The sequence below is a fragment of the Tenebrio molitor genome, chromosome 5, assembly GCF_963966145.1.
Source record: "Tenebrio molitor chromosome 5, icTenMoli1.1, whole genome shotgun sequence".
Lineage (NCBI taxonomy): Eukaryota > Metazoa > Arthropoda > Insecta > Coleoptera > Tenebrionidae > Tenebrio > Tenebrio molitor.
Window position 1 is genome coordinate 2,840,612 of NC_091050.1, and position 16,467 is coordinate 2,857,078.

Consider the following 16,467-nt stretch of genomic DNA (forward strand, 5'->3'; position numbering starts at 1 on the left):
AAATTTTTTCCATTTATATATTTTTTAGGAGTAATGTCGAAGGTAGCTTAAATAGCTGAGGTTAAAATTGCGAAATATCAAGTGTACTTATCTTATTTGTATTTTAAAAATATTTATACAATTAAAATATATATTCTACATCAATAGTAATTGTAATTATATATTGCATTATAATAGTAAAAGTACAAGATGACAGAGTCATTTTAATAAAATAGTAATAAAACTAACAAAGCAATAAAAATATTTTCTATTTCTAATAACCATAGCAAGTCTAACCTAAATACTAACGATTTGCAACGAGCAGGTGCAGTATGAACGTATCAATTTTGTTCAAGGTTTTACACTCGAGACAGTTACAAATATATTATTTTTTGCAGGTGTAACGGGGAAGCATTTTTACACATCATACCAAAGATTTAACTCAAAACGTAAATAAAAACGGCTTTTTATGAAAACGATGTAGTATTTCAAATTTTAAGTACGACTAACTGGTCATGTGATGGTTACGGCTGTTTGTTGCTTGCATGTCAAGTTTGACAAAAGTTGAAAAACGTTTTGTGAATGAACAGTTTTTTTGGGAATAACTAAATTCACAATAAAACACAAGCCGCTATGTTAATAACATAAATTTTATTTCATTGTTGTAAATCAAATTAAAGGCTTTTATTTCTCCGAAATAAAAATTCGAAGCATATTTTTGGTATGACCGCACTTACTCATGTGCAAATTATTATACTCTACCGATCAATATGAAAGTAAACAAATATGTATGTACAGAAAACAACTATCATTAGTATCATTATATAAAAACGATTGAATGAAAGTTATTAAATCAACTAATTCTGCTACACTTTGTACAAAATTGAAGAATCAACAAAAATAATATTTACAAATAGTATAAGTTTTTGTTGAATGAATAGGGTAATGTTTTTCACTGAATTACAGTCACACAAAAATAATATTGGTTCGTAAGCAAGTCAAGACCTAATGTGTAAAAATAATATACAAATTATCTACCGTAAAAAAAGATTCAATAATAAACAGCTTTAAACTTACACCATTTATAAACATTACCTACTTATACCATTTATTAACATTACTTTCCATTACATATTTATATTTATTCATTCTCAAATCCTGGGACCGGTGGTTGGCTTAACTCCACCTTGGGCAGTTTCTGTGTTGAGGTTGAACTAGATATACTACTAAGTGGATTTGTGGCTTTACTAACTGAAAGAGTATCTCCTTTTGGAGTACATTTAGAGTCCTCAAGCATCTCTTCAGCTTTTCTAATTAAATCTTCTTCCGATAGTGAACTTAAAACACTACTTGACTTATCCGTTTCCGTTACATTTTTCTTCTTATTTGGTAAATTTAGAGGAATGGTATTTTCTGAGATATTTTCTGTAGTTGAACTGACCGAATGTCGCGAAAAAGTAGTAGGCAATATTAAAGGAATTGTGAAATCGGAACTTTCTTGCAGTGAACCAGAACTCTGCGGCTAATAAATAATTAAGTCAATATTGTTTTGCTTAACTGTACGCTACTCACTTTTGTTTCAAGTGATTCAATGCCTGAAGTGGATCCAATTGTTTTTATGCTATCCAAAATTTGTTGTAAGTTACTTGGCAACGCTATATTTGCTAGAGCTGATGTTCCTATTTCAGTAGAAGCGGTTGCGATATTTTGAGATATACTGTTAATCTCAGATTTTTGCATTTCAATTTCTTTATTAAGTTTTTCCATTTGACGCTGGATTTCTTGCGTACTTGATGGTAACGTCGAATTGTCCAAACCTACAAAACAAATTAAAACGTTATTTTTACATAATATGGCGCAACACTTTTAAAATCGAATCGGTTTTATTTTGATCGTCTGAAATATCATCATTGAACATCTTATATCTTGTCCTTATATCACAATACAAGGTTTTTTTTCAATTTTAATTTAATATAAAACAAACCTGGTATATCGTCGAATTTGTTAACGAATGGCTGAAACGTTTGTGACGGTGCAACATCTGTTTCTAAAAAGGTTGTAGAACTGTTTGGAATGCTTCCAGTTGTAGAAGGTATAATACTATCAGGATCTGAATCCTCCGGACTATATGGTTCATCTGAAACACATTTCAATTTAGTTTAAACTGACTCTTTCATTTTCCCAACTTACCACCATCTTGGTCTACAACGGAAGGTGGAAGAGGTAATTTAAGTCTCGAATCCTTTATGGGTGGTGGTGTGTAAGATCGGGCAGGTGTAGTCAGCAGAGGCAATTCAGTTTTTGTTTTCTTAGCACTAGTAAGAACTGGAGCAACTGAGTCGACAAAAGGTCTCTTTCTTTTGTCGCGAACCAAAATGCCCAAAAGTAACGCCGGCCGTGCTTCTTCAAAACCTGAAATAAGAAACAAAATAGTAGTTTAATTATTGTTTAAAAACTATCAACATTATTAGAAAATATTTGATTTGATTTATTATTATTAGATAATTGCCACTATGGCATAATCACGTGACGTCACACGCCACATGCTTCCACATCACAGGAAAACTTTATTAGGGTTCATATGGAAAGATAGTGAAAATTAGAGACAATTAAAGTGTTTTTGTGTATATTTCGGTACGATGGTTATGTAATCATGATTTAGATGTAAATAGTTTTCAAATTAAGCGATTTATTAATGTTGTAATAGCACTTTGAAACTCAGAGCATATTTGAGGTTATCTTGCTATTAAAATTTATATAGAAGCTTTGCATTTTAGGTAAGACATTTTTGGCTATAGTATTGTTGCAAAAGAGTTAACAAATCCCTATGTTTTATTTTAGTTCAGCAGTTTAGTGAAGGATATGATTTTTGTAGTGCTTTTGGTTGCACCAACAGGAAAAATGATAAAAAATATTTTTCTGGAGAGTGACACCGGGCGACGTTCGCGTCCCCGTTTTGTTCTGGTACTCTGCTCTCTCATTGGCCGACCAATGAGAAAGCTCTGGTCTTTCATTGGCCGACCAACGAGAGGGCGCTGCTCTCTCATTGGCCGACCAATGAGAGGGCTGCATTCGCGCCGCGCCTTGTCCTAACTTTCCGATAAATAGTCGACGCCCGCCGAGACCACTTTCATTCACGCTTCAAACGTCTACGATCGTTAACTCCTCTCCTCTCCCTTTACAAAAACAAAAAAGACTGCGGCTCCGTAAAAACGAGTTGGACAAAGAGACGATGCTCTTCTTCGAGACGGGACCCAACCAGCTCATTCCTGAGTCGCACCGGCGTGGAAGGAACATCGGTCCACCAATCGCCACCGGCCCCGAAGTTCGATCGCTCCAGAGGGCCGGTGGTAACAAGAGCGAGATACAAGAGGTAAAGTTATTTCTGAAGCTCTTAAAATTAAGGGATTCCCTTTGAATGGAGGACCTAAGCCTCAACAGCGCTCTCATCCCCCACTACCTCAAATGCTGGAGCATTTGTTCATAAAATCACAAAAAAATGTTTACTTATACAGTAATGACGGCCACTAAATTAATTTAATTATTGTGTTAAAACTTACACCATTACCCAAAAAAAGCAAATCAAATACCATATATTTGTTTTCATAAAACTCGTAAGCACTCAAAAAAGCCACCGATTCCTTATGCAACTTTATCATGCGTTGTTAAAGGTGAAATTAATGACGTCACTGTGTTAGAAAAAAGCCCTATAAATTTTGTTGTAAAACAGACAAAATTTGCTCATCATGTGGTTTATTATAATTGTTATGCTCCTAACTTTATTATAATTGTTTTACTCCTAACTAAACTATACATGTCGAAGAAATGGGTACATTAATTATTTTAACTAGTGACAGATCTTGTCAACAACAAATATAATTTTCATTTCCGTATTTTACATAAATTAACGGCCTGTCTGTTTACTGGTATTACATATAATTTTTTGGCCCCATAACAGTAACCGTGATATAATAGTTTTTTGTAAAATCAGCGCAAAACATTGTGTTTTTAGAATAAAGTTTTTTCGCTCTGCGGCCGAGGTAGAGAATTACATTTTAGTTAGTTTTAGCCGACTTCAAAAGGCAGGTGTTTACGTGTTGGTTCCGTGATTTAAACCAAAATTTTGTGAAAATGGTACGTTTATTTTCGAATATTGAATACGTGGATATTGTGTTGCTGTATGTATAGTGACGCGTGCCGGTGTGCTCCTATGTGGGGGTACATGAAGGACTTGGTATATTCGATCCCAACTGATACAATTGAAGTTTTAAGAAAACGGGTGGAATTAGGGTTAGTTAAAAATATTTCTTATCAAAATTGTTTTCATTTAATTAGTGCGATTCTGTTTCAAAATTTAGCAATATTGTTATTGAACAACATTGATTTTGCATAGATCAAATCAAACCAATCAACAGCTTCATATCAGCAACTACAACCTTGTTATATGGCATTATTGGTCAATTTTAAAACAGAATCGCACCAAATATCTACCATATGATTCTCTTTTTTCTCTTCCCTTATCATTATAGGTACGGTCGCGACCAATAAACTTTGGACACTAGTGTCATCGTGCTGTCATATATTCTAAAATGACCTTTATATATTAATAACTTTAATTTTGGTTGTGTCAATTTTGAAAATGTGAATGTCAGATTTACTGACAAAACATTCCAGAAGTTTTAAAAATCAGACAATTAGAATAGAACGAGGCTTTAATTAATAAAAAATTGAAAATAAATAAAAACTACAAACTTAATATTTTGTCATCGCTCATATTGACAAATTGTAGATAAATTTTAGAATTTCATCATTCATGTGTGACAATTTCAATAAAGCATGATTTAGAGTAATTTTTTTATATGACAGAAAAATGATGTCCAAAATGCAATGATCGCAATAGTACGTCGCAGTAACGGGCGCAGCAGTTAGCCGCTGTGCAAAAAACAAGAGAAGCAAATAATCCCCATAGGCGGTAACGGAATTTGTGCCAGATCTTTCAATAATTTTAATTGGATAACTTCAAGGTTTAGGCAAAAAAAAAATTAAATATATTGTTTCTATTAACGAGTTCTATTACCAATTAAAATTAATGTACTATCGCTGGCCAAAAAAAAAAAAAAACTCGTACAGCCAAAGTTTTAGTATTGTAAATCAAAGTCTACAACGTCAAATGTTATTGTCAGTGTCAAAGTCAATGCGAAAAAATGGGTTTATGAAATTCAAAAACCGACTATAGCGCAACGTTTAAGAGACGGGATTTCGATACGGGCAATTGCTGCTGAGGTTGGTGTTGATAAAGGTACCGTTTTATTGTCCAAACAAAAAATCAAACCTATGCATACATAACCTTTATTAAAAAAGCGATGTTTACACAACTCAAATTTTTAATTTTTGGATCTATTGTTCTGTCATCTGTGTACGAGTTTGTTTTGGCCAGCGATAGTACTATCGTGAACAATACATTTTGGTCAAGGTCATTCTTTGACGCAACGGAAAGTGCTCTAATGTGAAACGGGCATAACCTCTAATAAATCCTAGTCTTGTCTTGTCAAGATCTTGTCAACTTTTTGGAAATCCCAATTGGGTTGGCACCCTAGCTTCTGACACATCCGTCTCTAGCAGCGAAATAATTTTTACTCTGTTAAAATACAATATTGGGACCATAAACATTTTTTTTTATTGACATTGGCCCTAATTAAGCAGGCAAAATTTTTAATTTGTGACAGTAGTGGGAAATTTCAAAATGACCTTGACGACCAAGATTTAATGCTCGCTACTGTACAGTGGCCGGCAAAAAAACACCTCCTTTATTTTATATGTAAAAAAGACCCAAAGAGAAAAATAAAGAAATACATTACCTGGACCGTTAAGAGGTAACAAAGCCTGTGGAATCGGTTTTTGTGAAGCTAACGGTAATATGTAGAAATCCTTCACAGCTTTGTTGGTAGTTTTCACAACACCCAACCTATTCCTGCTTGATAGATAACTGTAGAGAGCCAAATAGGGCATCTTTTCTTCAACATTGATAGCGTTTAATCTTACAATTGAGATTATCTTACTATTGGAGCATTTCATTTTTCCAATATAATCCCAAACTGTTTCTGGAGATATTCTACCTACAATATCTAAATTTGGAGGTAATTCAGATCCCAAACCGTTGCAGTCTCCTAAAATTAAATAATTAATAATCAGGTACGTTTTGAACATGGCCAAATATTTTACCTGACACCTCATGTGCCGTAATCGATATCTGCGCAACATCGATCATATTAATAACGCCTCTCCAAATTTCTTCGGATTTTGTTTTGGAAATCGGTGATGCAACTGTTGCGTCTGGTTCCGTGCGTTCTTTTGCAGGAAGTTTATCTAATGAACACAGAATCAGTACCGTTTCTATAATTTTATTAATGTAAAATAAGTATGTAACGTAAATTAAATTAAGAGAAACGACTGTTTTTATGAGAGCTATTTTAAATTTGTAAGCCGAAACTTTAAAAAACATCCGATAATAAAAATGTAAAAAAAAAAATATTTGGGCGATTAGAAATCGTCTGCATTTGTTTTTACTGTCATTTTAAAATAATTCAAATGTACCCTTTTTTGTAAATTTCCGGCGTTTTAGCTTCAAAACTGTAACACTGTTGCCAACGCCCTCTAGTTCCCATAGTAAAATTACAATATATTTGTATCCATAGGAAAATACCACTTGTCAATCTTTTTTTTTTTAGTAATTTTCTTAATTATAAATTTCTTCAACAAAATATTTTATTTTTACAAAGAGTGCACAAGAGGTTTGTGTATTTATTTTAATAACAGTTATATCAATGAAAACGGTTACTGAACCACAAACTAGGTTCATACTGACGCATTAATTCGACTTGTTGAAAACACATTAATTTTTTACAAAATGGGTAAAAACAGTTGACACATTCTCATTATCTAATTTTAGTGTAAGAATTTTGTCATCCTCCCGCTATATATGGTATACCAGTCTAATTGTCGACAGAACAACAAAAATAAAATACCATTTTTATTTTCAGCTACAATCTGACCCCCCACATATTCTTCTGTATCCGTATTGTTTCGGGGCGGAGTTGGAATTGTAACTGTGGACGTTGGTTCATGATCGCTGTCGCTTTCTGCCAAGGGAGCTATAAAACAAATTCGTAATACTTGCGATACTGTACATACATTCAAAAATACTACTTGGCAGAATGTCCTCTTGCGAGACGTGTTTCCACAATCGATCTTCCAGGGGAGGTACAATTTTATTGTCGACTAATTGTTCAAGAATTTCTTTTGATTTTTTGTCGAGCTTATCGGTTGAAGATCCTCTGTGTGCATCTCTCTTATGCCTTGAACTTTTATGCGACGATCTTCTGTGTCTGTCTCTCCCTCGACTCCTCGATCTTCTCTTATCAACGTGTTTGGAATTCCTGTCTCTACTGCGCGAGCGTTTTCGAATACGATCCCCATCCCTGCTAGATGATCTATGACCGTGATAGTTTTTGCTATCACTTTTTTCTTTATTCGGTTTTCGCTCCTTGTCTTTGTGGCTGTGTTTAGAACTTTTTCTGTCATTTTCTCTAGAAATATCTCTCTTCCGTTCCCCTTTCTCTCCATTGGAACCATCTGTTAGGCTTGTAATAACTTCGGTGTTGTCTATGTGGTCTGTGGGACGGTTATCTTCCAGTATTTGCTCACCTGTAATATAGTGTTGATACGATTTTCTTTTAAAAAACTCAAATGATTAATTTACCTTTATGTGTCTTTAAAACATATTGACGATTGCACTTTAATAGTTCCAGTTCGGATTTTTTTATCATATCTAACTGATGTTTTGCTTCCCGTTCTCGCCACAGTGCCAACTCTTGACTGGCCATATCATCAGGAGAAAGACGTACCTAAAAACGAAAATGTTATTACAATGCCAATTTTACTATATAAAACTGAGTACCAGTTGATAAGGATTAATCGTTTTTTCACAAATGCGCCTCCACAATGTTTGATTTTTTATATCCTTAATGTTAAAAATTAAACTTCGGTATTTGTTCCTATACTTCTGTCCAGTATCACCAAAACATTTATATAACTGAGATTCAATTTCAGTTGATATACTTTTTAGATCTTCTTCAGACAACTGCAAATCATCGACCATTTTTAATCTGTTTGTTAACTGTTCAAATATTGTCTTTTGGACGTTTTCTCGAATATTTTCTTGTTTAGCAGGAGAAGGGCTCGACGAAGTTTGCTCGGTCACTCGAACTTTTTGTACTTTAGTCGGAACTGCTTTTTCTTTATTGCTGATCGATGAAGTATTCGATTTTACCGTCGACGACAAAACTTTGACTTTAGGTGGAGAAGAACCTGCCGATTCTTTGGGCGTTGAGGAATTGCTGGATCTTTCTTTTTGTTGTGGGGATGCAACACGTTTACTAATAATTTTGAGCCCTGATATGTTTCCCTTAAAAAATGAAAAATACTAATTGATAAATGAAAGGTATTTAAAACTCACCTTTGGAGTGGTTTTAATTACTTGCGATTGACTTTTTGGCAAACTTTTCGCTACACCTCCACTAACACCTTTACTTGAACTCTGAACAGGATCGTTGTCAGAACTCTTGATAACTTTAACTTTTGGTGGCGTGGGATTATGAGTTTGCTGAAATTGTAAATGTTTTAAAATAACGTACGAGACGACTTTTTAACATTTTTACCTTTGTAGTAACAATTTTTCCAGCAGATCGAACAACTTCGTAACCAGGATGTTCCTTCAACCACTGTTCCAGATTAGCAGCACTTGGCGCCTTACTTCCCGTTAACATGTTTCCAGTTGATCTTTCAAATACCACAACCTGTGAATCAAACACTAGATGTTAACAAACAGCACAAAATAATTTTTGTTTTTTCTCCCCCAATTAATTAACTAATCATCACATTAATACTGCTCAGATAAAACAGTACCTACTGCTTAACGATGTTTATTTTACTTACTCGTTCAACACCTTGGGCCTGAATCAAAATACAAGCTTCACTGCAAAAGATGGAACTGGTTCTGGAAGGTTTTTGACAAACCACACACGGTACTGAGCTTGATTTAACTTCCGGCATTTTTGTACTGCCAGTGCTGTCAGATGATTGTCTTGAATTACGTGAAGCTTTTCTTATTCTCCTGGCTGCAGCTTGAGGTCTCTTTAAAAGTGGGTCCTACAAAAGTCGCACATTTTTTTTTAATACGCCGAAATTAAAATTACGATAATTTACTTTGCAAAACAGGCAAATCCATTCTCTCCCTTCCGATTCCATTTGTTGACCCATGGCTTTAGTAATGTTAACACATTTACCGTGATACCATTCCTCGCATGTATCGCAACATATCATAAACCTGTTGTTGTGGGGTTGATTACAAATACACCAAAGCTTGTTCGGATCATCTTCCGATTCTTCTTCATCCTCACCGGAGCTGTCCAACTCATTTCCAGAGACATGTTCTTCATCCAGTGGCTTCCGAATAAACCTAAATTTTTCAAATTAGAACCGTTTTGCTGTATTGGGTAACATGTTACACCTATTACTTTTTAAATTTGTCTATTTAGTCAAAAAAATAAAATTTATCTTTAGATAAAGATTTTTGTGCTATCGACCTATTTTCACTCGTTTTTCGCTTCGCTAACAAGCACAATAAGATCAACTTACAGAATCCATGTCGGTTGTTATGGAAACAACGAAATAGTAAACCTGTTATAATAGATTGTAACGGTACAAGGTGCTGTTATGACAAATTTTAAAGTTCAACCAATAGTATTTTGTATGTTTCACTAAAATCAGCAGCAGAAAAAAATATCATACGAGATCCGCTTGTTAAGTGCGCCTCTAACAGATAATAAAGAAGTGCAGGAAAACCCGTTTTAGATTTAAAGCCTGTCCGTGTATTCAGTTTACAATTTTTATCGCTTTATTGAATATTCTGTGTTGTCTTTTTTCTTTAGTTCTGTTTGTTGATTTAAATTTTTTCTGTGTTCAAGTGCGGGTTACAGCCGTAACTGATGTTAGTTTGGGAACAATAAGACGAATAAAACGCGAAGCTGAAAATATAGCTGAATTAAAGATATAATTTTTGACGGTAACGTAACGTAAAAAGTAAAATAGACTTGGATGATTTTGATCGACATGTGTTACGTAAAACTACACACGATTTTCGTATTACAGAAAAAAAGTCCCTCCGTTACGACGAATCTACAGAAAATTGTGCGATGATTATGAATATAACGGAAGTTTTGACACTTTCTGAAAAAGAAATGCAAAAAACTAGCTTTTCATAGATAACACGCTTTCACTGTTGCGATTCGCGAACATGCCTTTAAACTACAAAAATCAAGTGGTCCGACAAGTTTTAATTTTTTTTGGGCTGTCTTTTCTTGTTTTGGAGGCGATCTACCTCCAATACGGAATGTTTTGCAAACGTATTTCTAAACTTTGATTAATATTACGTGAAGATTCTACATTTGTAATATACAGGGTATAGTGTACACACACAACAGCATAGTATAGGTAGTGAGTAAGAATATAGCAATGATATTCCATTATAACCTGTGTAAAATTTAATAAGGCAGTAAATACTCACTTTAACGCTGCCTTATCCACTTCTTTAGATTTATTTCGGCTTCTAGTTGTTGGTCGTTCAATAGGTGGAATTACAACTATTCTTCCATCCGGTCGAACAATTTGAGTTCCCTTTTGTGATCCACTAGACGTTACCTGCATTTAAAACACCAAACATTTATTCAAAAATATTGAAAGATTATAAATTGTTAATCGTTATTTTTGCATTAAATTAATTTTCCACTCGACGGTCGAATCGACAGCCATAAGTAACAAAACACACGTTTATTTATTTACTTCTTATTTCATTATGATCGCATCAAATACGCATAACGGTCTTTTGTGCAAACGGTGACTTTTAAATACGGCTAGTTGCTGTTACATAAACATCTATTTAATTATTGCAAACCCTTGTCTTTTTTATGGCAAATTAGTATACTTTACTGTTTACTACGTTGATTTATTCCACGCAAACCAACGTTTAAAAACATTATCTGCCACCTGTATGGCATCAATTTACTTTATACAATATTTAACTGAACTAACACCGCTCTACTAATTTCGCGATGTTCAAAATATGCATGAAGGTTTTTTTTTTAAACCGTCAGCGTGAGAAAATATTCCTTTTTGGTGCAATTTGTTTCAACAATAGTAGTTTATTTGACGAGTTCTTATGTAAATTGGGTTGTTTTTTTTTTGGCACGAGTGGGCCAGTACAAAACGCGAGTGAAACGAGCGTTATAAAGGCCCGCGAGTACCAAAAAAGCCCAATTGACACACGAACGAGTTGAATACAAGGTTTTTTTGTTCAACAAGTTCCTTGAAGGCTCCAAAATGCTTAAAATCTTTAAAATTAGCTTGACGTTTCGTTTTGACAAGTGGTGACGTTTATCAAAATCCGTTCACATAGGAGAAAATTCTCGAATTCTGACAGTGTCGAACAAAAATGAAATTAAGCTAAAATAAAATATCATTTGATTTAGCAAATAACCGTCGCAAACATACTTTTGTTAGTACATACGGGGTCATTACAAATGATTGTACCATCGTAGGTGGCTGTGCGCTATGCTTTAGGTACGCCGCTACGCCCATAAGTGGTTACAAACATTTATAATTTATTTAGAATTCATCACTGAAAACAAATATCCACAACTGGTTAATAGAGGGCATTACTTTTGTTAAGCACTGTACATATACGATAAGCAGAATAAATTTCTTATGAAATTTCTAATAACTTTCGTCCAACACTGTAGTATGTTGATCGATTAAAAAAAAAACATTAAACCACTTAAAAGCAATTCTTATCTTATCTCCAGTAACACAAATTAAAGGTTTAAAATAAATGTGAAACTACCGATAATTCAAGTTCCATTCGCTTTTCTATCATCTTTATGATTAAAGACTAAACAACAAAACTACCCACGAGACATCCTAGTTTAAACTAAGATATTGATTCTCCGAATTTTCACTCTGAAATTCAATTTGAAACGAAAAAATATTTTGGGACACCAGAGAGTACAACTTTTATAGCTTCTGAACTTTAATATTTAACACATACTCAGGTTAAATTTAACTATCTTTCTCTGCAAGAACAAGAATGAGAGAAAATAATTTACTGGAAATTATGCATGGTTTTATACAACAGCTAAATTGACACATTAATCAAATTGACATAATACACCACTGTCAAATAAAGGAAAGTAAAGTTGGACAATTCATTTAATTACCCATTACAAAAAATACACTAGCTTACCATTAAGAATGCAACAAAAAATTAAAATTCACCTGTTCTGCCATGTCATTTTGTGAAACACTTTCTTGCTTATGGTCCAAAACATTTTGCACAGTAGAATCAAGCACCAAATTTTCTTCACTGAGACTTTTATCTATAGCATTCTGTAATTCTGTGTTGGACACAAGTGACTGTGCAACCTGATACAATATGTCCTCTGATATTAAGTCATTATTAATGTTTTCCAACAATGTTGGATCTAAATCAAGTCCATTTCCATCTAGTGTAATATTATTTTCATTACCACTTAAATCCTGGCCTTCTAAAGATAGACTACTTGCAAATGATTTGTTATCATCACACATCATAGCAGAACCTAAATCATCAGAAGCAATATGATCCATGCTGCTTGTACTTTCTATGTTAAAACTAGACTTTGCTGATGGAGACTCAGGCAACTTCTTTGGAATGTTCTCACTGACACTTCGTTTTAACTTACAATCAACAACTTTTTTGTCCTTATTTTTATTCTCTAATTTAATGAAAGGTTTGTCAATCACTTTCCCATCTAAGCTTAATCTATTTTGTTTCATTGACATCTGTGGGCTGTCTGAAACAGACTTTGATCGGACCTCAATTTTTGCAGGTTTAGATTCTGGACTAGACATTTCTGGTAATGTTGATGATGTTGGTGGATAATTCATCATTGTTGTCTCCTTTCCTCCTACTCTTCGAATTATGTCTGGTGTTGAAAATAAAGCAAAATCATCTGGTACTGGCTTCACTACACGTTTTTCTTTTTTCATCTGCTTTTTCTCCTGAAGCTTTGCTTCTGATAATGGGGATTGTAGTTTATCTACTTTCATCAATTCTGTTTCTTCTGCTAACTTACTTGTCTTAGGTGACTTAACTGGACTATCTTTAATCTTAACCTCTTGTTTCACTGCTTTTCTGATTTTCTTTTGCTTGTCATCCCATTCATAATCAGGATTATTGCACTCTTCATCATCAAAATAATCTTTATTTTGCCCATCTTCTCTTTCTTGTAGATATTTTGCTTTCATTCTTGGTTTCTTGTGGGGATTTTTGGAACATGTTTTGATTTGTGTATTTAACAATTTAATCTTTGATCTAGGAGTAGTCTGATGAGATGAAACATTAACATTTTTTATATTACTTCTTTCAGCAATTTTAACCTCTGGAGATTTTATAATCTTATTAATTTCAGTCTCTTCATCCCCATCTAAAATACTAAGAGTTTTTGCCAATTCATCTACTTCTTCCAATGATCTACAGTGGGGTGTATAATCATGATCAAGTTTTATGTTATACAAATTATATGCTATTTCATCAAATTCTGTATTGTCATTATCTGAAAATTACTTATTCATATGTGATCAATAAATTGAAGATTTACATTTACCTTCTGCTTCTGGTAAGTACAGCATGTCATCTACAGCAACATCAATACTCTGACTATCTGATTTTTTTATGTGCATCACTTGAAGATTTGTTGGACCAGATTTTGAAGCTGCAAGATTAAAAGTTAGTAAAAGAATGTCTCTTATAATTATTAAAACTTACTTAAATATGCCTCAACAACATCTTTACTAGGAGTAACAGTACCATCCTCACCAACAAGAAGTAGCAAACTGTCATTTAAAGTTGAATCAGTTACCTTAACAACACTGTTCGACATTATGATCAAGAAGTTTCACAAACTTTATTTTCGAATATCTACAACATAAAAAAGTATTTTTTATCAAATTACATTAACAATGTCTTCATTATAAAGCTAAATTCATATTTTTACAGGCAGTGTTTTGAGGTTAGAATATTCTTTTTTTTTACTTTTATGTTCAAAACAAAAAATTAAAACTACATACTCAATTTTTATTTACATACAAAAAAAAAACTAACAAGTCCAAAGAGTATTTCAATATAATTAATTAAAAAGAGAAAACGTTTTCTGGGTGTAGCGATCATCTTGTAAATAATCAGTTGTTGCTACAAAAACAACTTTGTTTAATATTTGTTAAATTTTCATTAATTACATTCATGATCTACAACTGTTTAAACCTACAACTTTGTAAATTTACCTTCATAAAACCACTCTAATTGCCACTAAAAATAATAATATAATAATATACAAGCAAAAACCACAACTATTCTTTAAGCATGCTAGTTTTATTAGCTTGTCTTGTAAACTTTAGAATCCATTTTGTTTGTAGCTTGGGTGCAACGTTTTAATCCAAGTAAAATCATTGTTCGTACTAGTCACAACACCAAACTGAGTAAATTTTATTAATAACACGAATAATTCCGCAGTGTTACAATGATTACATAGGACATACTTATTCTAATTGCAATACACTCAATCACTGATACCAATTTATCACAACAAAAACACCAAAATTGACGAAAACGAGACGGTTACCTATAAAATGATTTCGATCGGCGGTCACACACTAAACAGTAAGAAGAAACGTAATAACAACTTCTACAATGTTGTGTATCCTGTATTTTGCCATTATCTTGAATCTTCGTAAGCGCTTACAGTATATTTGACATGTAACATGCAATACGAATAATCAACGTGAACGTGAATCGTGGAAGCCAATATGGCGGGCTAGCATGGCGGTTTCGATGGCGTTGTTCTGTCAAAAGTCAACGTAATTCTGTGGTTCGAACACGTTAACGTAGTTGCGTCTTTGTAAAAACACTGTTATCTAAATGTGCAAATATTGCCTCTGAAACGAAGTCATTTTGCTTACATTCTTCTATTTTGTCATAATACAACTGTTCAATTTTATTATCATAGAAAACTCTACAGTTTGTGGTTTAATTTTATTTTTCAACATTGTTTATAACTTACACAAATAACGGGGTGGGGGTGTTGGACGCGGTAGCCTTGCTGTGTTTGAATTTGATAATTGTATTTATTGATGAAAGAAAATGTATTAATAGACTTTTAATTAACTTCTTCACTTTTTATTATCACTGATGTATTTACTGTTTGGTAATTCTTTACTTTCAGCGACAAAAAAGTATGGACTGCATGGATACGTAGTGGATATCATCAACTCGTTCAACGAAAATTCTGTACCAATAGAACTAGCATAATAGACTGCATATTTGGTATTCTGTGTTGACAGTTGACAGAAGACAGAACGTAGCTGCAGAAGCAGAACAAATTAATGTAATACTGGTTGCGGGATGATAACACTATTTCATGGTCATTCACAAATAAAATTTCACAATGATTTGTCTTTTGTTTTCATTCAAATTCCTCAACAAAATTGTTAGTGCCCGTCGAAACGAGGAGAAGACAAACGGCAACTTTCTGTACGTTTACTTTCGTCAAACTTCTAAGTTACAAGTCAGTATTTTTCCGTCTACTATCACACGATCCCCTCCTAGGGTCAGGTCAGGTTATAGTTCATTTTTTAATGCTGTAGAAAAAGTCAGGCAACCCAATATACAGTCATCAAGGCTGCCTAGATACCTTAAATTCATTTATAATTGATATGGATCCACGATGCCGCTAAAAATTCTGTTTGTCAAAATCTCCGTCAGTCTGACAAGGTTTTGACATTCGATAAAAAAATTTAATTGAAATGAGAAAACGTGTTTAATAATGTGTTTAATCTAGAATTCATGAATAAAAAAGCAATAAGTTAGTAAATAGAAACAATAAATAACGATAACTCAGACATATTATGGATTTAAAAAATCAACTCTCATCTTCGAATTCTTCCGGTTAATCCGAATCGTCATCAGACTCTCCAAGGTGTATAATCAGTGGTTCCACGGTCACTTCAATACGCACATTCAATTCCCACATCTGCTCTTCTTTAGTTTAACCGTATCCCTAACCTTAAGTTCCGCATGTTCAAAATCATGTTTTTTCGAATACGGATAAGGGCGACTTACTTTTTCGTTGAACATAATTTGTTCTGTGCAGCCCATCGATAATTAAGTATAAAAACCCTTGACCAAACTAGCCTTTAAATTAATACCTAATTGACAGTGACACGATTTGACATTAATGCATTTATTGTGGCATATGGCATCATGGATTGAAGTAATTTACAAAATTGAAATAGGAATCTAGTGAACTATTGAAAGTGTATATTTGGCTGCCTGACTTTTTC

The 16,467-nt window shown here is 33.5% G+C and overlaps 1 protein-coding gene and 1 long non-coding RNA gene across 4 annotated transcripts; one reads left to right on the forward strand and one right to left on the reverse strand.

The window, feature by feature from the left end:
* Positions 1-77: 77 nt before the first annotated feature.
* On the reverse strand, positions 78-15,359 carry pps (protein partner of snf). Of its 3 annotated transcripts, none has more exons than XM_069046594.1 (19): positions 15,189-15,359; positions 13,898-14,050; positions 13,737-13,844; positions 12,367-13,685; positions 10,604-10,737; positions 9,244-9,496; positions 8,974-9,186; positions 8,697-8,834; positions 8,495-8,641; positions 7,937-8,443; positions 7,739-7,883; positions 7,186-7,683; positions 7,005-7,130; positions 6,202-6,345; positions 5,838-6,146; positions 2,170-2,391; positions 1,964-2,116; positions 1,552-1,796; positions 78-1,501 (listed from the first exon to the last, which is right to left on the reverse strand). In XM_069046594.1, exons 2-19 carry the CDS (start codon positions 14,010-14,012, stop codon positions 1,121-1,123), a joined length of 5,157 nt encoding a protein of 1,718 aa, XP_068902695.1. In that variant the 5' UTR covers positions 14,013-14,050; positions 15,189-15,359; the 3' UTR covers positions 78-1,120. The 3 variants fall into 3 exon arrangements, with proteins under 3 accessions (XP_068902695.1, XP_068902694.1, XP_068902693.1); XM_069046593.1 differs by having other exon boundaries at positions 14,751-15,357; XM_069046592.1 differs by having other exon boundaries at positions 14,413-15,357.
* Positions 14,708-15,574, forward strand: LOC138130188 (uncharacterized). The gene is made up of 2 exons (XR_011159521.1): positions 14,708-14,788; positions 15,351-15,574. It is a non-coding gene; the product is annotated as an uncharacterized lncRNA (long non-coding RNA).
* The last annotated feature ends 893 nt before the right edge of the window (positions 15,575-16,467 follow it).

What these genes read in the sequence shown, in the direction of transcription:
- pps (XM_069046594.1), bottom strand. Translation starts at nt 14,012, where the DNA reads ATGTCGAACAGTGTTGTTAAGGTAACTGATTCAACTTTAAATGACAGT. An exon ending in AAAATGACATGGCAGAACAG is followed by an intron (nt 10,738 to 12,366) that starts GTGAATTTTAAT and finishes TTTTAAATGCAG; the next exon opens with GTAACGTCTAGTGGATCACA. An exon ending in TGTTTTAAAGACACATAAAG is followed by an intron (nt 7,684 to 7,738) that starts GTAAATTAATCA and finishes ACTATATTACAG; the next exon opens with GTGAGCAAATACTGGAAGAT.